The 23456-nt window shown below is 41.2% G+C and overlaps 2 protein-coding genes across 3 annotated transcripts; both read left to right on the plus strand.

Annotated features, from left to right (window-relative positions):
* The first annotated feature begins 91 nt into the window (after nucleotides 1-91).
* On the plus strand, nucleotides 92-14025 carry scaf4a (SR-related CTD-associated factor 4a). Of its 2 annotated transcripts, XM_030068247.1 has the most exons (19): nucleotides 92-256; nucleotides 1726-1809; nucleotides 1985-2029; nucleotides 2144-2305; nucleotides 2425-2557; nucleotides 2968-3104; nucleotides 3256-3420; nucleotides 3610-3698; nucleotides 3813-3897; nucleotides 4416-4592; nucleotides 5292-5365; nucleotides 5532-5722; nucleotides 5971-6071; nucleotides 6528-6641; nucleotides 6765-6921; nucleotides 7209-7339; nucleotides 9662-9815; nucleotides 10033-10188; nucleotides 11460-14025. In XM_030068247.1, exons 1-19 carry the CDS (start codon nucleotides 227-229, stop codon nucleotides 12629-12631), a joined length of 3357 nt encoding a protein of 1118 aa, XP_029924107.1. In that variant the 5' UTR covers nucleotides 92-226; the 3' UTR covers nucleotides 12632-14025. The 2 variants fall into 2 exon arrangements, with proteins under 2 accessions (XP_029924107.1, XP_029924109.1); XM_030068249.1 differs by lacking the exon at nucleotides 3256-3420.
* Nucleotides 14026-16941: 2916 nt separating this feature from the next.
* On the plus strand, nucleotides 16942-22657 carry sod1 (superoxide dismutase 1, soluble). Its single transcript, XM_030068260.1, has 5 exons — nucleotides 16942-17097; nucleotides 20643-20739; nucleotides 20882-20951; nucleotides 21093-21210; nucleotides 22247-22657. The coding sequence occupies exons 1-5, from the start codon at nucleotides 17026-17028 to the stop codon at nucleotides 22352-22354; spliced, it is 465 nt and encodes a 154-aa protein (XP_029924120.1). The 5' UTR covers nucleotides 16942-17025; the 3' UTR covers nucleotides 22355-22657.
* The last annotated feature ends 799 nt before the right edge of the window (nucleotides 22658-23456 follow it).

Consider the following 23456-nt stretch of genomic DNA (forward strand, 5'->3'; position numbering starts at 1 on the left):
CTCTGCCCCCCAGTGGTCCGATGTTGAACAGCACGCTCAATCCCATCGTGCTTTGCGCCGTGCCCGCCGTCGGACTCTATTGGCCGACCCAGGTACCCGAGCAGCTACTGATGCTAGGCTAGCTACTGTTAGCCAGTCGGAGCGGACATGTTGTACCGGCCCTGCCCTGAATAAACATCGCTTTGTACGGGGATTTGGGTGTCTGGGGACAGATCGTCGAGCAACCATGGATGCCGTCAACGCATTTAACCATGAGGTAAGCTGACCGTGTCGGCCGCTGAGAGCCTGAACACACGGAGTCCGGCGGATGCTGGTCATGGAGCTGTCTGAGCACCAGTGCAGCCAGTGGAGAAGGCCGAGCCAGCAGCAGCCAGCAGGACGAAGGAGAAGTGTGGCATGGAAAGCTAGCCACATTTATCAACTTTACCAAGCTCACGGATACTTGTGTTAGCCTTGGTGTCGCCCAGTTGTAGCATAACCCTCGTAGCTGTGGAAGGAAACGACAGGGTTTGCTCCAGTTAGTTAGCTAATGTTAGCTAGGTAGCGTTGTTGCAGTAAGCCAGCACAAACTTGTAGCTACCTGCTGGTACAATGGTGTGGTAGCTAGCGTTACTTTAATTGGGTTATGTGTTGAGCAAGGCAGCAGCTCACTCCCTCAGCGAGCAAACTATCCTCACCGCCACACCAGGAGGCCGCAAATAAACACTTGCCACTCCAGAGGTGTTTCCCTTGATTTACCCTGGCTGTGTCAGTCAGTGAAAGTCAACAGGCTAGTGAGCCCAGCAGAGAAATGGTTGTTGTTGTTAGAAACTAGTCGGCGAACTGTTGGGTGTGCTCAATAAATGCTCTTGTTGGTCTTCAAATTAGGCTGTTGACTATTGATTAAAACTGATAATCTCTAGAAGGCTTGATTCGCCCTGGCCGGGCCCGTAAAATGGGTTACTTGACCTGTGAGATTGGGCGGCACACACAATCCTGAAATTACACAACCACTACTACTTTGTGATGGTATGCACACCAATGCAACATGACCCCTAAGACTGAGCATTATCAACCGCATGTTGGTGCATATTTGTGGCTTTACAGGCAGGAAGGATATAATGAATGTCAGTCAGTTCAGTGGTTTTTGAATATGCTTTTTTCATTAGTCTTTGAGTACCTAATATTGGTTTTCACATAGGATGAGGAAGTATTTTTTTCCTCCTTATTTATAGATGCAAATTACTGTCAAATATTACCTAAATATAGTACATGCGGCCAATCACTGAAAACATAAACATACTGCTAGTGGACACCAGTTAAAAGTGTAAACATTTGCAATTGACTAGTTTCCATTTAGTTCAAAGTGAGCCTGTGCATGTACCTTAGCAATAATTGAAAGGGAAGGCAGTGGCTTAAATCCAGCATCGTCAAATGTATGCTTTTGAACATCATGTGATAAAAGGCATCTCAGATTTCCCTCTAATATGAGTTTTTGCTTTGTGCAGCAGACTGGTCATACTTCCTCACTTGTAAACTGTAAATTACAAATGAATGACTGAGTCTTGTAGCATTTGGGCAAGGAGTGCTTCTTAGATATGAGGGGGCATTGAAATGAGGCTTTGTCAAATTATTTCCAAGAAAATGGAAGTCTCTCTGTGTAGCTCTCTTTCTCTGTCTGTCTCTCTCTTTCTCTCTGCCTCTTTACTCTGTCCATCTCACTCTTTGCTTTCTCCCTCCCTCTAGTTATTCTCATTGATGGACTCCAAGCCCCCAATCTCTCGGGCAAAGATGATTTCCATCACCAAATCAGCCATTAAAGCTATGAAAGTAAGATTCTGTGTCTTTTACTTTCCTAACAGTGCAATTAGTTGCATGTATGAACCTTCTCCATTTGGAGAAAGTATTTTTGCTTATGTTTGGTGTATTGACGTGATTGATCTGTTCACTAATTATTCACTGCATTTCTAAAACTATATCCCCTGCATTTTTTCCTCTTACTCAGCTATACAAGCATGTTGTCCAGATTGTGGAAAAGTTTATCAAGAAGGTGAGGAGTGTTAATTCCATAATCATGCTATTTCTCCTCAACACCCATGAACATCCCCTTATCATCCCCTGGCTTTGTCCTCTCTGATCATATGATCTCTTCTCCTGTTTTCAGTGTAAGCCTGAGTACAAGGTGGCAGGTCTGTATGTGGTGGATTCCATCGTTAGGCAGTCCAGACACCAGTTTGGGCCAGACAAGGATGTGTTTGGCCCAAGGTTCACCAAAAACATAACTGGAACATTTGAGAACCTCTGCCTTTGCCCCGTGGAAGATAGGGTAAGCAGTGTTGAGGAAGACCATGCGATGCAAAATGATACATCGGTCAAATTTTATTTACCTAAACCCCACCCACCTGTTGTCCTGTTCTACTCCATTGTTTGTTTTTTCTGATGCAGAGTAAGATAGTTCGGGTGTTGAACCTGTGGCAGAAGAATGGGGTGTTCAAAATCGAGGTAATCCAGCCTCTACTGGACATGGCAGCTGGCTCCAGTAGTGCTGCTGCAGCCTTTACAAGCACAGATGAGCCAGGTAATTTCATGTGTGTCTGTACACATGATGCACTAGCGATAACTATATTCGTGAGGTCCTCACTGTTTCGTTTTGTTTTTTACTCTGCATTTTTAAGTTTTAACAGCACATTATCATCTGTACAAATTTATTCTCAAATCTATCTTTTACCATAAAATGCTTTCAAGACAAGTGGATGAATGAATGAAATTACACTGCTTAAAAGTTGGGAATTGAGGTCCTTGCAGCAAATGCAACCTGATTGGTTGCATTTGCTGTTACATGCACTGTTGCATTCACTAGCGAAAATTGAAGTGGTTGGTCAGTTCAGAAATTTCTAATATTTTAAAACTATATCACTTCCAAAGCATTGTATTGATACTGAATCATCCATCAACCAGTGTTGTTAAGATGTGTTTTTATTCTCCCAGGTTCTCCTCCGTCTCCAGCCAAAGAGCCAGTTGCTGCAGTAACGGCAAACTCCACCGTGCCATCTGTTCCTCAGCTGCAGAACTCTGATGCCTTTGCTGCTGTGGCACAGCTCTTCCAGTCTTCACAGGGTCAACAGGTTTGTTTTGTTGTGAGCATTGCATGCTTGCATTTAGCCATGACTCCTCACCTTAGTCAGTCTGCCCTGCATTGTTGCTGTTGCCCCCCCTTCTCTTACTTCATTCTCCAATATGTCTTTTCTTGTGCTCTCCGTCACTGGTATCTCTCAGCTTCAGCAGATGCTCCAGAACTTTCAGCAGCAGCCACTTAAGCCCCAGCCCCCTGCTCCCCCCCTCCAGACCCAGGCACAGAACATCACCTCTGGCCTGGGCATGGGTGCCCCACATCCTCCCCTGTCTACCCAGCCCACTCAGCAGAAGACAGCCTTTGACAAGGTGGTAATGAGTTTCTTTTATTTGCTCATGCCATCTGCAGCAAAAAAAGATATCTATGCACCCTAATTAAATAATATAATGAAAGTGACAATCTGTGAACGTGTATGGTCACACAAGCAGTATAGAAAATCTACGCATTTTGTGCATTCTGTACTGTGTATCCATAACCGTTGCACATCTCTGTCTTAGAAATTACTGGACCGTTTTGACTACGATGATGAGCCGGAAGGTGGTGATGAAACAAAGAAGGATGAGACTTCATCATCCCAGCCATCTTTGTAAGACCTTCATTTATTTCACAACAACCATGACTCATCTCTAATGTAAAGAGGGAATATGTTATGTTTTTTTTTTAAATGAGAAGCTGATAGAGTGTATTTTTATTGTGACAGTATGCAGCAGCCTCCAGCCTTCTCACAGCACATGGAGCACTTTAAACCACAAATGATGGGTATGCCACGAGACCCTTCACAACAGGTAATATGACTATAGTTTATTGATTATAAATGAACTGATATTTTCTGACACGCCATCCCTTCCTCTAATGTCTTGTTCTTTTGTTATATGCGTCAGGCGGTATCCCAAAGAGGATATTGGGTTTGGTCGTGTGCGTCTCTCTGCAGTTAACCTCACATAGTACTGCGCCTCTCTGACTAATGTTTTTTGTGTACAGTTATGGCTGTATGACCAAGAACCTCTTATGGTTGCCTTGATTCAAAACCTTTGAAAAACCTCAATTGAGTGCTAACTGCTTCTGACTTCGCATAAGTCTGAGCGCTGGAGAGGGGGAAGACACGCTTGGCAGTGATCTGCACTTTTCAAGTTTTCTATTTGTTTTTTGTTTTTTGAACTATAAATTATAACAATGGTTTTAAAAGTGCCACTGAATTGAATTTTCTGTTTGTTTTATTGTGTCAACAAGTGCTGCTCAATATGTGGCCTTTTGTGTATAATCTGTACATGTACAGTGGTTACTATAACCATCTGTCTCCCAGGGTTCCCTCCCACCTAATGGCCAACTCCAGGGCTATGGGTTACCACCAGGACAAGGCTTTCCAGGCATGATGCCTCCCATGGGGCAGGCTCAGCCTGGCCAGCCTGTTCCTGGCTCTGTTGGCGCTACGGGCTTCCCAGGGGGGTACCCACCCCACAACACAGCCCCTCAGCAACAGGTAGGCTTAACATTAGCACAAAGAATATGTTAAACAGGGACATTTCACAAGCAGTTTTTGGGGAAATAGTAAGCCACTGTGACACAGAGACACTGTTTGCAGGAGGCCTTTAAATATGCATTAAAAGACACATTCAAAATAAGACAGCAGATAGGGCTGGGGGATGTTTTCACATTGTGAAATGACATTAGATATTGTCAGAGATTCTGGATATTGCAATATGGTGATATGTTGTTAGTGATGTCTTTTCCTGGTTTTAAAACTGCATTATAGTAAAAGGATGCATTTTCTTAACTTATTAGACTGTTCTGGCTGTTATTTGCCTCTTCGTGCTTGATCATCATATCCACATTATGAATGACTGTCAGAAATCATATGTGTTAATACCTCATGAAGGAGCCAGTAATTACTTCTAGTACATCAATGTCAGATAATGTTGGTCAAAGATATCATAGTATTTGAGTTCGCCCATATTGCCTAGCCCTAACGGCACATTCAGAATATTTTGGTATAATGTATAATATATATACCTATATATATGTACATTCATTGTCTTCAGATTAAAGGAATTTTTTTGTTCTATGGGAGTTTTCATAATTGGGTTTTTAGTGATAATCAAATGCATTGGTATATCGTGGTACTGTATCGGGCATCATAATTTGCATGCAGAGTGACTATATTTTAACCTTACCATATCAGGATATTTCTACGGACATGGACCGTTCAACTGTGAGGGATGGCAGACATGGGCGCAGGTCACACTCAGGCTCCAGGTAAGCATCTTAAATAGAACACATCCAAATAAAATGGTATTCACAAGTAAATAAGTTTAGACAATGTTATTCACTCTATCCATTTTGTTTTATGCAAATGAGCTGCTCATGGTTAGTTGGTTAACCTGCCATGTTCACTCGGCTACAACACCTCCTGTTGCTGCAGGTCTCCAAAAAGGAGGAGGTCACGATCTGGTTCCCGTTCGCGGCGATCCAGACTCAGGCGTTCCCGTTCGCGTTCCAGAGATCGGCGCCACCACTCTCCACGCTCCCGCTCGCAGGAGCGCAGGGAGAGAGAGAAGGAGAGGGAGCGTCGACAGAAAGGCCTCCCACAGCCCAAGAATGAAACACTAAGTGGTGAGTCATAAGCTATTTATGCTTTTCTATATTAATTTAAGCAGATAATCATGGGCCTGAAATTGTTTGAGCGTGGGCAGCAGGGTTTTAAAGCTGTATGGTAAATACATATTTATTCTTTGCTTAGATCCTCAGTCTCTTCAGATGATGTTCTCCCTTTGTTGGTATTGTGCTTATTCATTCCCTTCCATAGTTCCATTTCTTTCCACTTCATTCTCTTGTGCACATTGTCCTCTCTTTGCTTGTAGTTTGCAGTACGACTCTCTGGGTGGGCCAGCTGGACAAGAGAACACAGCAGCAGGATGTCGCCTGTCTGCTGGAGGAGTTTGGCCAGATCGACTCCATCAATGTAAATGGACCTCCACAGATAGAGTTAGACTGATATAGATTTGACCACAGCTCATGTTCAAATCAGAATAGTGGCAGAAATATGGGCTGGTTAAAAGACTTCCTAGTAATTTACTCATGATCATGTTTGTCAGCCAAAGATCTTGAAAATTTGCTTGTCTCCAACTTATAGTCTGGAGGGCCGGCAGCAATTTTTTTTTTTTTATTTACTATCATATTATTATAATTAATGTTAGTATTACTATTATTATTTTCCCCATATAAGCTATGTAAAATCAGAATCAACAGTTAATATCTCTGCTTTGACCTCAGTTATTTATATGAAAAGAAACAATTCAGCTGTTGGATCTAAACAGCACAGCAACAACACTGTTGTGCGTTTGAGGTTAGACTCACTGAAATGAATATAACCACAACTTCCTCACCTGCCCATCATTCCTTTCTTTTCCTTGTTCAGATGATTCCACCACGTGGCTGTGCCTACATTGTCATGGTACACCGGCAGGATGCCTTCAGGGCTCTGCAGAAACTCAGCAGAGGAACTTACAAAGTTAACCAGAAAGCCATCAAGGTGAGGGAGGAATACAAAGTGCTGTATTGTACTGCGCTGCTGCACAAAAGTCGACTATTCAGAGAGAAAGAAAAATGAGATTCTTGTTAGAATGAAGGATCGCTGTTTGTCTCATTTTGCCAGATTGCTTGGGCTTTGAACAAAGGCATAAAGCCTGAATTTAAACAGTACTGGGACGTGGAGCTGGGCGTCACGTACATACCTTGGTCCAAGATCAAAGAGGACCAGCTGGAGGAGCTAAGAGAAGGCGGGATGCTGGATGTAGACACCTTATCACCAGGTAAAAACATAGACAGGCATAAGGAATGTAAGAAATCCAGTTTATTTAAGAAATCTAGTTGATCTCACACTTGCTTCTGATAGTTTGTCTGTGCCCCCTGGACTATGCCTAGTCTGCCTCCTCCCCTTTGTGGAAGCCAATGTTTGATCACCTGACCTCAGATTCTGCACTTACTTCTTTCAGGAATTTAAGATTGTAAGATTTTAAAATGCATTATTGATATCACTACTTTCATGGCTGAGTACTGTGCCGTTTTTAAGGCGGTTGAATCTGTGTCTCATTCCTAGAGTGGAGAGGAGTGAGGAACAGCCTGGAGAACCCAGAGGAGCTTGCTCACAATGGCCGCTCAGAGCCTCAGCAGTCTGAGGAGGCACAAGTACTATCTGTGGCCCCTGCAGCGGCTCCTCCTCCTGCACAGGTACATCGTGCTGTTTGCAAGATATGAGCTGACATTTAGCGTAGAGATGTGCTGGTCAAGATGTTTCCGTTGTTGGTTATAGAAGACCTGTGTAAAGGCACTTTTTTAAAAGCCTTTCTTTGCTTTCAGAATTAACTCAAAGTATTGGACCAACAACTTCTCTTGACCAACAAGACCCACATTTTATTCATGCAAAATGAAACCGTCTGTGTCTGAATTATGAAGATAATTTAGAGAAGAAAGTAGAGGTTTTGAAGTTGTTTCTCATATAGATTTGATTCCTATATCACCAAAGAAAGAACCAATTGTAACCTCTGACTAAACATTTCTTGCCATAAAGTATATCATCAAGATGTCAGTGGAGCAACCTTGTGACTGGATGGTCACGGGGTAAACTCCCTGGCTCTGGTGGAGAAAATGAATGAGTAACACTCACCTCTCTCTCAATATTGTTGAGATGTCCCTGAACAAGGCATCTAACCTTCAGCTGTATCAGTGACGCTGTCCTGCGGCACACAGCTAAAAGGCTCTGGTTGTATTAGGCCCTTTTTTTCTGAATGTATGAAACTCTATGAATGTATAAACAAACCATATTTCCAGTGGGTTTAGGTGGCAGTTCTGAAATAGTCCTCCTTTTTTAATGACTGCTAGAAAACATTGTTGTTGTTTTTTTTTTTTTTTTAAGCTGTTAAATTTATTTTTGCATTCTTTTGGGATATATCATATAGGTGAAAAGGAAATTGGGAAATTAAAGTTTAAGGTCAAGTGTGCCTCCATGGGATCTGTGGTTCTGCTGTAGTTTGCATGCACCTTTTCCAAAAATGTAACTGTGCCCAGGGCGACCGCAACACCACAAAATCTGTGATTGGTCTGATAGACCGCTTTGCATATCTTTTGTGTTTGTGGGTTGATCTCAGCTGAGTCGGTTGCATGTTGCCGGTTGTTGTCGCTCTTCAACCGGCTTGAGCTAATGATGTTTGCCATGTTTGTTCTGATGTTGCCACCTCATCCCCAAATTATACAGCCTGCAATATGTTACTTAAATGGTGAGAAATATCCCCAAACATGGCTTCGCACACTGCCAGTGTGATCATGATAATGTGATGATCATATGAGAGTGAACATAATGGCTTCTGTTATAATCTATGCCTCATGTGGCTCAAGGTGGAATGAATAAAACCTTGATACTGCTATCCAGTGTTTCAGTGATAAAGTCATTGTGGGCAGACTTTTCAACAAACAACTGTAAATACTCACACCAGCATAGGCCGCTACACCGATACTTACGCACAGATGCATCATTTGATCTAAATTATGTACTCCTCCTGTCTTCTCTGATAATTTACTTTGAATTTCAAGCTTGTATGAATTACTTAGAAGAGGTGTTTTCAAAATGAGTGTTAAGTGTCAGGATTGTGTTGGAGAGGATCTGTGTATGGGAGATGGAGTAGAAACAAAAGTGTTGGCTGATCTTCCTGGACTCTGCAAATGTGTATGCTTGTGTGCAGCATTGCACAGTCAGAAAGATGAGGGAGGCAACGTAAAACAACTTGACAAGCTCGTCTGCCTCTGGGCTGAGGAATAGCTGACCCGTATATTGAGGACACAGGTTCAACAGACGGAGCACAGGGGCCGAGGCCCATAAGTCAGCTTCAGGCATGGCAGATAATGATGGAAAAAATTCAACATGTCACTTGGAACCTCCATTTCTAATAAAATTAAAAAGGAATGCACACACACAACTCCATCAAAATGGTCTTCTAATCCAGTTTATTCAAGTGATATCACCACACAGGGCACAAAGTACAGATTTTTCACCTTGAGCCTTCTAAATTAACAAACATCTTGATGGAGTTGGATGTGCAAACTCCTCTCCTGTCAGGTTAGTTGTACACACCCCATCACTTCAGTGGCCTTTGTTGAGCAAGACGATGTTTGCCTTAAATTGCCTTTAGACTTCGATCCTGCATAGCCCAGCCCCAGCTCAGCTTCTCTTGCCCTTTGTTCTTTTGACAAATAAGGCAGGTAATTTGGCAACATGGTTCAGGGGTGGGGCAGGGTAAGAAGCTGCCACCTAAGTCCTCTTGAGGGAGCCATTGTGCAGCCGTATATCAGTTTTACAATGCTGCGCTCCAGAGTATTTCATATCTGTGAAATAAGTCAGACAAAAGGATGATAGACAGCTTCATGAAAAAAACATTATCAGTCTCGTAGTTTTGTACAACCACCTGGCCTGACATTGGACATATATCTGACATGAGAAAATGATTTGCATGTTTGAAACACCTTAATCAGTGTGTGCTTTGTACATGTTCTACGCAGGTTCCTCCAATGCAGAAGTCGATGGTTGGTGTTGGTCCAGTCCAGCCTCCAGTCTTCCCAGGTCCTATGGGCATGCCTCCACCATCTTTCCCCCCTGGTGTCCCTCCTCCTCCCTTCATGAGACCTGGCTTCAACCCCATGCAGATACCACCAGGTAACATCCTTTGTTAGTCTTAAACCTTTTCCTGTTTTCTCTTGCTCTTTCTTTCTCCACTGTCAGGAAAAAATACCAGAAAATGAGTTGAGCTTCGTCTGTCTTCTTTTGTTTATGACCTGAATTATCAGCAGTTCTCAGTAACATACCTGAAGGCTGAAGTAACATTCTTGAAGTATTATACGGACAGCATAACTTGTTCTCTATCTTCTTCCAGGTTTCCCGCCCCCAGGTGCTATGCCCATGGGACCCCCACCTCCGTCCAAAGGTGGAATTGAGGACCCGTCTCTGGACCCAGCAGGTCTGGGCAACAGAAAAAATGACGAAGGCCCGGAGGGGCCTAACCTCTTCAACCACCAAATGGGACCAATGGGTCAGTCTGTTATTCTCTCCTGACTTGTAAAAATGCTACTGATTTGCTTTTTATCATCTGTGGTCCAAGACTCTGCCACAACCATGGCAAAATAACAGCTAGTATTCATCTCGTTGTTATTTTAGTTTAGTTAATCAAAATAATGGCCAATTGTAGTCTTGAACAGTTATTAATATGTGCCAGGCCAATATGAAGTCAGGTTTGCCAATTTAACCCTCTGAACCCCAAGCAGTTTTGGGGCGTTTTCTGCTCCCCTCACATTTTGGCTCACTGTTGGCTTGTTTTTCACTGCACTTACAAGTGCTGCACCTCTATGGAAACAGCACAGCTGTGGCTATCACCTGAAGCCATTCAAAAATGTCTTTCACACAGTATGAAAGAGTTATAGTGCCATAAATAATAAAAAAAATAAAAAGGGCAAACTGATTTTTTTTGATAATTTATTTTACAAAAATCGAGAAAAACTGGAATAAATGTACAGAACATTTTTTCAGGTGCCCACAAGTGTCACTGATCCAGGAAAAAAAAAGTAGGGCTTCACATGATGTATTTCCTGAAATATTAACATTTTTCCAACCTGTATAAACTTAGGCGTTTTTACTGCCTTGTGCCCTTCCATATTACTACTGCTGCCTACACACTGAAATTCAGTGAATTTTTGCCACACGACTGTTGGGCTCACCTGAATCAATCAAGATGTCTCAGATCCGCTGAAGACCGCAGAATTTTCTGTTTTTTGAATGATCTGGATTGAGTAAACGACTATTTTTTGGCGAATTGTTAAATGAAGCATGTATAATAAAATGATTCGAATGAAAAATCGCTTTTTTAGCCTTAGATTCGTCCTTTTTTCTACCGCTAAACCGAAGTCGGACATGTTGCATTCAGGTACCATCGGAAAATTCAAAATCCGACGAAAAAATAGGTTTTTAAAGCTTCCAGCTATTATAAACGGTTGAATTTTGGCGATTTTTTAAAAAATACATGTCTTTCTATCCCGCCGGCGGGTTTGGGGTTCAGGGGGTTAAAGAAATATAGCCATGAAGAGAGACAAAAATGTCAGTGTACCGATACAGAACAGGAGGAAAATTACAATTAATATGGCAATACTGCATTTTCCTTCAGTCATACCAAAATAAAATATGTCATAAATGAAATGGCTATTTTAGGTTTCATGTTAAATTATAGGGCCTGGCTCTCTTTGCCTCTCAGTGGGCACAGGAGAAAACTCAGACATGTGCGATTAAGGCTGTACTTGTTTTCCTCTTCAGGTAACCAGGTCAGTGGACCTCCAGCGGGTCCTCCAGGAAACATGCAGCCCCCTTCTGGCGGCCTGCTTGGGGCTCGGCCCGGCATAATCCCCCTCCAGCGTCCACCGGTTCTCCCTCCTCCACACATGCAGCGTTTCCCTCCGCCGCATGGCCCACGCCCCCCTCATCCCAACATGCCCCCTTTGCCCCCACAGATGATGCACAGGGGACCACACCCACAAATGATGCACCATGAACCCCCTCCACCTCCAGGAGGTTTTGGGATGCCTCCTCCTCAAGCTATAAGAGGTCCATTCCCCCCACATGGGCACGGCCCTCCTCCTCCAGGCCCTCCTCCCCCTTTCATCAGACCAGGAGGTCCTCGGGGACTTGAGGGGCCGGAGGAAATGGATGGCAGGCCATTCAGGGGGGACAGGCCCAGTTTCAGGGACCGAGACCCAGAGAGGGACAGAGACTGGGATCGAGACAGAGATAGAGACAGGGATCGGGATCGGGGTTTTGGAGGAGGGAGGCGTCCATTTGGTGACGGAGGGAGAGGAGGAGGCGGTGATAGAATGGATGGGAGGGACAGGCTTGGAGGCTGGCAGGAGGAAGGGGCAGATCACCGGGGAAGGGGATGGGAGAGAGACAGAGACCGGGATCGGGACAGGGACAGAGACCGCGACCGCGACCGTGACCGGGAAAGAGACAGGGATAGGGAAAGACGGGACTGGCGGGAGAGGCGAAGCAGCCTGGAGGGCGACAGGGAGCGAGGTAGGGGCGAGGATGGAGAGAGGGAACGAGGGAGGGGGGAGGGAGGAGAAAGAGGAAAGGGAGAGGGAGGAAACAGGGACAGGGGGAGAGGGGTCGAAGGGAAAGAAGGAGATAGGCCAAGGCGGTCGGAAAGACGAGAGAGGAGCACACGGTGGGACAGGGATGATCGGCTAGCAGAATTGGAAAATTTAGACAGATTGCGGACCTCTGACAGTTCGGAGCAGCCTCGTGTGGCTCCTGCTGTTACTGTGGAGACGAGTGAAGAACCCAATATGGAACCTTTTTCACAAAAGGCAAAATCCGAACATTTATCTCCGCCCCCTGAAGTAACAACTGCTGCAGCAGAGCCGGTGGCTTCTGAGCCTCCACCTTCAGCTCAAAATGACCCTACAGAAACAACAAAGGAGGCAGCGTCATAGGCTGACTCACCACTCTTTCAGCCAGAGACTGCTCTAAACCAGAGATGAGAGACAAAACCATATTCTCTTCTATGGCCTCAAACCCTGGCAGATAAATTACAAGCAGTAGTTTCAGAAGCTGTCTCAGTCAGACTTTTTAACAGTTGATAATTGACGATTTTTGGCCAGTAATAACGACAAATGTGGAGAATTAACAACCCCCAGACATACTGTCAAGCAGAGGAGAAACAATTGTTTACAAGCTCCACCACTTATCCCTGAATTTGGTGCATCAGCATCATGAAACACGTCATCCTTGGAAAATTTGTCAGGACAAAAAAAATCAGATATCAACTGAAGGCTGCTGCCCTTTCAGTAAGCTATAGTTTGGCATGGGTGGATGGATGGGAAGATGGATGGATGGATGGATGGTGGATGGTGGATGGATGACATTCTTGCATGTAAGTTTTGTCCATGATTTGGAACTATCTTTTAGTCCTGTTTTCACTCGAGTTTGTTTGAAGACAGGAAATGTTTTCTAACAAAGAAAATGATTTTTCAGTAAATGGCTTAATCTATGGAATGGCAGGGGCACAAGCACTGCCCAGTATTCCAACAAGGTGAACTCTCCATTTTAATTCATATTAAAAAATACGCCAAAACCTTGTCTAACAGGTAATACCTTCCCAAACAATGATACTAGAATTACTTGTGGTATCTTATTTAGAAAGTTCCAGTTTTAGTTAGGTTAGTTTTCTTTTATTATTTTATCTTGTGTCATGGTGGCTCCTTGGGACATGTCATGCCGCAGTATTGCACCCAGTAAGACAGTTTTGGAACGATTAATCTTGCCTTGAAATCAAAAATAATGTTTTAATCAAAATAAATTGCCAGAAGATTTCTTATGCTGTCAAGTCATAGGTTATTGAGGGGCATATCTGATTTCCTCAGTATGCAAAAATAAGGAAAGTCCATCCCTCTGGAGTTAGAAATGATCTAGCATCACTGGTTTGATCACTAAATATTGAGCTCCTCTTTTGTTCATTTTCCATCCTGAATTAATGTCACTTTGAGTCATAATCTTTTATTTCAATTGCCAGAAGATGAGAAAATTATTCCACATAAAACTTGGTACGGTAACTGAAAATTCAGTGCCACTTGCGCAAACCTTTACTGGCCAGTATCCAGTGTCCCTAAAAATTTCACCATCAGTTTTCAGTATTATAGGAGTCCATTTAAAAAAAAAAAAAAAAATCACATTTTACAAGTACCAGGATTCTTTTTAGCCACAATGACGATTAGAAGCTGAGGTCACTTTCATGTCTCTGAGTCTAACTGTGATAATTGGTAGCCATATTTTACTCATCATGGCTAGTAAATGTGAGTGAAGAAAAAAAAAAAAAAAAAAAAAAAAACACTGCTTGCAATGCTAATACAATTCTGAAAATCAGGACTGCATTAATGTTTTTTTAATCAGATTTTATAATCTTCAGAATTCACTTTGGACTAAAGTTGTCAAATGTGGAAAAAGTTATTTCTAGTTCTTTACATGTTCATATAAATGTCCCCTTTGTTAAGAAATATTTGACTAACACAAACCAGTGCAACACCTCATATAAATTGGATTGTGGCATTTCTCTCTTTTTTTAAACAAAGTTTCTAATAGACTACTTATGCGACAAATGTGACATTATCCATCAACATTACATGTGCATAGAAATTAAGATTGGAAAGAAGGGCTGCCTCCTTCGGTGTGCTATGTGATATTGTCCTAATATTTGATCATGTTAATATGGAGGTCAGCATTATCTCAGTGCAAGAGAGGCTGGACTGGTCTAGATGAGATGGTAGAGTGACATGCAAAGTAAAAGGAAGTACATCACATACCTGAGGAAAAAAAACTCAACTTGTTTGCAGGCTGCTCAGCTCATGCTCATTTGCTGGTTGTGCTTGTGAAGAAGTTGTTCACATATCAGCACTAAGTTCAGAAACTGCTCAATATTGCCTTTTTCTGTGTGTAGGGTTTCTGCAGACTTTTGAAAGAAAAAGTCAATAAATCTTAACTACATCATAACAATTAAGTGTAAGGACAAATCTGTTTGAAATGCAGAAAAGATTTTGGCTATTAAGCCAATTCATATAAAACAAGGATAAGTGTACCTTTCCAGACTAGATACTTAGTGTTCTTTTAAGTTTACACCTTCCCAAAAATGTGTAAAATATTCTTTCTGGTTAGAGTAGAATATCTTGTATAGATCAAACACAAGAAAATCCTCAATTGTGATTTCAAAACTGGTTTATGTCACAAAAATGTGGGGGAAAAAATCAGGTTCCAGAGTGGCACAAGATTGCAGGGCTTAATGAGGGGCTGTACAACACTTTAACAGGCATGGCAGATAAGCTTTATGTTTGTGGTGGTCTCTCGCCAGTTTTTCTGAATTTTAGGGGACGCTATGTTGAGTCGGTTGTAAAGAGGCTTGCCTTTGTGTCTCATTTCATTCCATGTAAACCAGTCAAACTCAAATTTGAATAACTTGGCCACATCTTAATATTGAATTTAACCCTGGTCGCTGAATATAAATTGCAGTTGACGTTGTCTGATCCATATGGCTTGCAAAAGTATAGTGCGTTTTTACTGAAAACAAACAGTAACTGGCTGGTAAGAAATAAGTTTGTTAATATGAGACAATGCCTAAATAGTACGAGCCCCACTCTGGTGCTTGAATGTTTTTGAACACAAAGAAACTTAAGTGCAAAATTAAATTGAGGAAATGAAGAGTATTGCTTGAGACACACTGCTGTAAATATGCTTTTATCACTGAAGATACCAAGGTGTAATGATAATTTTTGTTCATAACCCCACACTCATTTATCAAAGAGGAAAAAAATGATTTGGAAAGAACAAAGATGCCCTTTGCTTTAATGTTTTTTAACTCCTAATGGTTTAAAAGTTGAGATGTTTCTATGATTTGTTAAAAATACAAAAGACGTGGACATGAGATCTTCAATATTTCAGCTATAGGAAATTGTTTTTAATAAACTATTTTTGTACCAAATGTTTTTGTATGTGGTTGTGTTGTGCATTAAATCTGTTTTCAGTTCTCCGCTAATTCGATAAACATTTACAATACAGTGTATTGATTTTCTACTGAATATTGTTTTTATACAATAATCAATGAGACACTATACAGTTTGTATAGTGTATAAAAAAAAACATGACAGAAAAAAGAAAAAAAAAACACCTTAGTCATGGTTGGTATTAATTTGGTATTAATGGTGGTATTCATTTATTTAATTGTCTTTCAGCTATGGCTGGGCATTACATTGATATTTTATCAATACTGTGATATGAAACTAGATATCATCTGAGATTTCAGATATTGTAATATGATATAGCGTAAGTGGTATCTTTTCTTGCTTTTATTTTGTACTCAAATATACATTTTTCACCATATTTTCACAAAAATACATTTTTTTTTTCTCTTTAAATTGCTCACCTTTGAATAAGAAGCCAGAAGACCAAATGAGTCAAAAGAGTTGTACAGAGACTATTAACATTACAAGAAAGGAAACTGCTGAGTTGTTACTTTATTTGATGTGGCACCAAATCAAACCATACAGTCCAAATATATGAAGTCAAGGTCATGGAAAATTATAATAGAGCTAGATGCATCAAGTTTTTTGGTGTTTTGTTTTGTTTTGTTTTGTTTTGTTTTGTTTTGTTTTGTTTTGTTTTGTTTAACTTTGTAATCATAGAAAGGAGACTTTAATATAAATCTATGTAAGTGAAGACTGAAAATGCTGGCTTGCCCATCAATGGACAAGCCTATACCCCTCTTGCAGTGCAAGTCATTTTAAGAATTCACATTATGCTGATGCAATTTATCAAAAAAGGACTAAACTTCCCTGTGGCACATATGCAAATGCATGAAATGAGTGGCACTCGTGATGCACAAAATGCACTTTGTGAATTGCTTACAAGATGCAGTGTACAAATATAATTCACATACATCATACAGTGATGCACAGCCTGCATTCCTATGTGCTGCAGTCGGACAAACACCATGGACAGTAAATTTTAGCAAAATAATGAATTGCCTTTTATTTTGTTAAGGAGTCAAGCGATTTCCACCATATGCAATGCTCTTAAGGTGATTTTGTCGCCTCTCTTTGTGGCAGTACAGATTTTATGTTATGTGGGCAGGGAATCTGAGATGTGGGCAAAGTTGAGCCTTTATTGACGGCGACCCAGTGGCAGTGACTCCTCGCCAATCAAAATGTGCGTATTTACTCGTCTTCGATGCTGATTGGCCGGCAGCTCTCTAGGCCCGCCCACCCAGCAGTCAGATATCCCTGTCGTTGGTGGCCTTTCGAGCAACACCGAAACTTGGACACCTTGTGAAGCTGCTGCAAAGATGGTGCTGAAAGCGGTCTGTGTGTTAAAGGGAGACGGAAACGTTGGCGGGACCGTGTTTTTCCAGCAGGAGGTAATGTGTTTTTCGCTGCTTTCACGTAATTGAAATCGTTGTAACATATTTCCTCCCCTTACTAACCTTCTCCCGGCTCCTCAAGCGGCTCTCTGACACCGTTAGTGCTAGCTATGCTATCCCGACTTCTCCATTCATGTGACAGTCGGGCACTCCCAACTGAAGTTAATGTTAAAGCTACATGCCAGCGCATTTTTTTTAATTAGAAGCTATCGAGCTAAATCTGCATTTTGAAGTAACTCACTGGCAAGGACACTCGACTAAACGACCCGTTTGCGCATGCATACCAGGAGGCTAGCTAGCACGTTGCACAAATGCCATCAGTTAGCGGCCACTTCATTCAAAGTACACTTCCTAACAACATTTTTCCCTCTCTGCTGCACTGGACTACCGTTTTGGCTTGTTTAACTCCGCCTGTAGCAACAGAGTCTCAACCTTTGAACACCAGCGACTCTAGCTACGCATACACCCCCATGACCCGATTTCGTTAATAAGCAACGTTTCCCTTTGGCTCGAGACGCCTGTTGAATGACTGTTCGTATCAGCGAGCTAACATGAAGTCCCAGACGAGTTAATCCTGAAGACCCTGAAAACGGCGTTTCATTCATAAAGTCAGGGGCGGAAAGTTACACTTGCACTTAGCGTTGGCTAGTTTTGTAACGTCAAATGGGGCTAGCATGCATGCAACTACAAATTTCATTAATTACTCAAAGTGAGCCAGATGGTGGCCCACTAATAACGATTTTTGCTGAGTCATTGCCATGGTGGTGGCCTTCTTCTAGAGTCGTCTAGTTGATAATGTCTGGTAACGTTAGATACCGTACCTCGTTCACTGAGGAGAGCTAAAGCAGGGATATAGACTGGAGCCATGGTCGTGGTCACTGCACTCAATCAATATACAGCTTGCCAAATTCACTGATAAACTTGTATTCATTAATTGGGAATTGTAATAATTGAAATCACGTTGCGTAGTGATTGCTCTGAATGAAAACCTGCAGCCTCTGCGGTCTCCGTGATACATGACCTCGCTTTAAGTTACGCAACTTCATGTTTGTCCATGTAAATTGCGTTGATGGATTGCATTGATAAGCACACAAATAATTCAGAGCAACACTTTGCGTATGAGGGACGAAAAATGACAAAACAATAAATAAATGAATAAATAAATAAATACGCATATAAATATATAAATGCATAAATAATTAAATTAATAAATATTTCTACATTTATTTATTTCTTTATTTCTGTTTTTATTCATGCATTTATTTATTTATTTGTGTATTTATACATTTATGCATGTATTTATTTATTTATTTTTACATTTATTTATTTATTTATTTATTCATTTCTACATTTATTTATTCATTTATTTATTTATATATTTATTTTTTACATTTATTTATTTATACTTTTATTTATTTCTACATTTATTCATTTATTTATTCCTTCTTTTATTTCTACATTTATTTATTCATTTCTACATTTATTTATTTATTTCTACATTTATTTATTTATTTCTACATTTATTTATTTATTTCTACATTTATTTATTTATTCCTACATTTATTTCTGTATTTCTACATTTCCACATTTATTTATTTCTGTATTTCTGTGTCGTATGTTAATAAGGTGGGCGGTTCTTACATTAGTCTTAAGCACGATTGGTTTGTGGGTGTGATCCTATCCACTGCTACTACTTGGACCATAGACATATGGCCTGGACTGGCAGTAGCAGTGGATAGCAGTGGACTAGCTAGCTACTAGGGCCAGACTTTTCCATGTCGTCGACGTTACGTCGACCCGTCAACACCGGGAGATTTTTGGGGGGCTAGCGGGGCTCTAACCGGAGGGAGGGAGGGGTTGTAGTGGAGCGCCGACCGGGCGACCGGGGGGTGAGGAGGCTGTAGTGGAGCGCCGACCGTGTGTGTGGGGGTGTGTGTGTGGGTGTTTCTTCGACTTTCGACGGGTCGATGTTTACATTAATGCCCTACTAGCTACTGTGTAAAACGCAATGGAAAGCGTTTTGAGAGCCATCGTCAGTGATTTAAGGTCACTGGCGAATGATGTGGTAAATCATGCACCCACCGACTACTTCCAGTGGTCCGACTACACACACGGTCGGCGCTCCACTGCAGCCTCCTCACCCCCCCGGTCAGTGCTCCACTACAACCCCTCCCTCCCTCCGGTTAGAGCCCCGCTAGCCCCCCAAAAATCTCCCGGTGTTGACGGGTCGACGTAACGTCGACGACATGGAAAAGTCTGGCCCTAGTAGCTAGCTAGTCCACTGCTATCCACTGCTACTGCCAGTCCAGGCCATATGTCTATGGTCCAGGTAGTAGCAGTGGATAGGATCACACCCACAAACCAATCGTGCTTAAGACTAATGTAAGAACCGCCCACCTTATTAACATACGACACAGAAATACAGAAATAAATAAATGTGGAAATGTAGAAATACAGAAATAAATGTAGGAATAAATAAATAAATGTATAAATAAATAAATGTAGAAATAAATAAATAAATGTAGAAATGAATAAATAAATGTAGAAATAAAAGAAGGAATAAATAAATGAATAAATGTAGAAATAAATAAAAGTATAAATAAATAAATGTAAAAATAAATATATAAATAAATAAATGAATAAATAAATGTAGAAATGAATAAATAAATAAATAAATAAATGTAAAAATAAATAAATAAATACATGCATAAATGTATAAATACACAAATAAATAAATAAATGCATGAATTAAAACAGAAATAAAGAAATAAATAAATGTAGAAATATTTATTAATTTAATTATTTATGCATTTATATATTTATATGCGTATTTATTTATTTATTCATTTATTTATTGTTTTGTCATTTTTCGTCCCTCATATTTGCGGGCTGCACTGCGAAGTTATGAAGAGATAATCAAGTTATTCAGCCATTGTGAAACGTTGTAATGTGGTCGGAGTTGGGCTGTGCGATGTGACGAGACAAACAAATGTCTTACCAACAGAAATCTTAGTCTATAGTTTGTATCGCTGTTGCGGAAGTAATCTTTACGTGATAGAGACCCTAGTTGTTTTGAATCCGCCATTACTACACGTGGGCTCCAATAACAAACACATAGGAGCACGATAGAAACTAAACTGGACTCCAACGCAATAAACCCCTTCTACCACCTACAGAAAAAACACTGAAGGCACTACAGAATATCAGTCCAAATACTTAATGAGAATATGAATGGCCAGTTACAAGTGTTACAGAGGCTTTGATAGCAGATTTGTCTCTTTTGATGATGCTTGACCTTTGATGACAAGAGAATGTAGGTTTAATTGATAAAACGCTAGTCATAGTTATGATGTTTTATTTTGTGACTGTTGTAGAGCAACTCGACCTGGGAATGCATAACAGGATGAGTCTAATCCTTGTTTTGTATTCCAGTGCTGAAAGTCCTTTGTAGCCACATGGCTTTGACAGCCCTTTTGTGTCTTGGTGTGTGCATGTTGCTCTGAAATGGGTTAACACCATATATGGTATCTTGATCTATTCAGGATGACAAGGCCCCGGTGAAACTGACAGGAGAAATTGGGGGACTCGCACCTGGAGATCATGGTTTCCACGTCCACGCTTATGGGGACAACACCAATGGTAAGCATCTGACAAAAACTGCATGTAGAGTCGCGTTGGTCAAACTGCTGGTTTGTGGAAATAAAGCGCAATGTGTCTGTTGGACAACTTTTCATAGACGGCATTTATCATAAGTTTTTTTTTTTTTTTTTCTTTTCTCCAGGCTGTGTCAGTGCAGGCCCTCACTTCAACCCCCACAACAAGACTCATGCTGGTCCTGATGATGAAGAGAGGTGAGGTAGTGCTTTTTTGGCAAGAGTGACAGGGCGTGAATTTATTTCACCCTGTGAGATCAGATCAAAAATAATCTCAGTATGTTGCTAGATTCCCCACCCCATCAAAATAATTTAACTTTTTCTTTTCTATGTGAAAAGGCATGTTGGAGACCTTGGGAATGTCACTGCGGGTGCAGATCAAGTGGCCAAGATAAACATTACAGACAGGATGCTCACCCTCACCGGCCCTCTCTCGATCATTGGCAGGACCATGGTGGTAAGGAAGCGGGACAAGTGGAAAAGAGGGTCACGTTCGGAAATAAATCGTGCCTGGATTTACTAGATCATTTGTCTGACGTAAAACATTTTCAAAATTTTGTACCATTGTGTGCAAAATTTCGAATCTATGTTAGGATTTATTTCTGAGTGCAGCCCTCTTTTCTAAACATAGACACATGCACTTTGGATGACACACCAGCTGGGCAGAGAGCAGTGGCAGTGCTACAAAGAGAAACATTGGAAATCATTTGGCATTTTTCCAGAGTAGTGTTTCCTCAGTTGTCATTTTAATGGGCTGGGCCTCTTCTCCTCAGTTTGATAGTGGTACCTATAGCATGGCATTTGATTCACAAACCTAAGGGATCCATGATTTCAATCTTGTGTTTAGAATGAAAATGACAAAGTTCAAAGTTGCTTTCTGTTCAAGTTTAGACAGGGTTTTTTCTAACCACTGAGCCCAGTGTTATGTAAATGCTAGTCTGTGGCTATATATATATATATACTATTTAAACACAAATGTCAATATCAACTCTATCAAAAACAAAATTAAAACAAATAAAACTCAAATATATTTGAGTAGATACAAGCGCAGTCATGTTTCTGTCACCATGTCTGACAGGTGTCAGGTGAACGGCACACCTCATGGCTATGCAATACAAATTTCAGAAGTAGTCAGGCAGGTTTGACAAGGTAAAATTGACATTTTTCTCACACCCAAAGCAAATTATGCGCGGGGTGCTACTTCTCAAAACTTCTGATTGTTGGCAGTTATAATCCAGATTATATCAAGCATGAGAATACACCTGGATTTGTTATTCCCTTTATATTACCCCCCCCCCCTTTTTTTTTTTTAAAGAAAGTTCTTATTTACAGTGACATCCTGGCAAGTGTTGACATTGACACTTTTTCCATGAAAGAGAAAAACTCACTTTCTTCTGAGAGAATAAATTGGGGCTTTTGTTGATAAAGGTTGAAAAACCCTGTTAAACTGTTGAGCCAAAACCTTTCTGATTGGGTCTCTGCTCTGTCTGTAGATCCATGAGAAGGCTGATGACCTGGGAAAAGGAAACAACGAGGAGAGTCTCAAGACTGGTAACGCTGGTGGACGGCTGGCCTGCGGGGTCATTGGCATTGCCCAATAAAGTAATCACGCTTTCCCCACAATCTGCCTGCACTAGGAGCACTGGAAACCACTGTTGCCCTCCGCCGCAAACAAGACCAATATAGCCACCTAATGTGACAGTTTGTTGTTCAGTTACTTTATGGCTTCTTATTGACCAGTCTGGAAAAATAGCACTTAAGAGATTAGATGAGTTCCTTTACCCTGTTCGTTCTTGCACAGTCTGAGTGTTTGTATGTCTGCTTATCAATTTTGTTCCAAAGAGTTGTTAACGTACTCAGTGAAGTTGTACAAAGTTAACCAATAAATTGTCAACTCATCTGCATGCTGTGTAGTTTTTCAGTTGTGGCACACATTTAGAGAGTTCCTCCGGTACACAAGAAAACCTGTTTTGGACATGGAAAATGAAGATTTATCTAGGCCTGGGGTTATAGAAATTGTTGCACAGGCAAAAAGTCTTGGATGCAGCATGAATTGTAAGCTAATGTGAGGCCAGAGACTTGAAAGTTTATTATTACTGAGATGGGGAACGAAAACGCTGATACAAGATTTTAGTGGTCATCTGCATAGGGTTTTTTTTTTTCTTATAAAGACATTTGGCTAGATCCTGTTTTTCTTGAAGCACAGCATACAATTGTTCTCAAACTTGGGCAGCACGGTTGGGGACTGAGTAACCAGGGCTCATGAAAGTGTTGAACTAAAATCATTATTGGCTACACCCAGATATTGCAAAACGAGCAAGACTGAGGGGGAGAACCCTGCCCAAGAGTGGCAAATGAAACAACAGGGACCTATCAACGTCAACATTTCTAACCTCTGGATTCTGCTCAGATACATGTGGTGCAAACTATAGGCTTAGTATAGACTGAAATTTTTTTGTGTTGTGGCTATGGTGAGAGGACAGTTTTGATCACTTCCAATAATCAGTTTCAATTCAAATCAGAAACTGAAAAAACAGCTTTGACAAAATAAATGCACTGCAGGAGCTCCGTAGAGGATCTGTTTTTGTTAAGATGTTGTATTAAACGGTATCTTCCACTAGAGGGCATTGCCACACTTTGTAACTCAAAATGCAATTACTGTCCAGCTCTGACAGTCGCTGGATGAATCCTATCAGATTTCTT

The sequence above is a fragment of the Myripristis murdjan genome, chromosome 14, assembly GCF_902150065.1.
Source record: "Myripristis murdjan chromosome 14, fMyrMur1.1, whole genome shotgun sequence".
Classification (NCBI taxonomy): domain Eukaryota; kingdom Metazoa; phylum Chordata; class Actinopteri; order Holocentriformes; family Holocentridae; genus Myripristis; species Myripristis murdjan.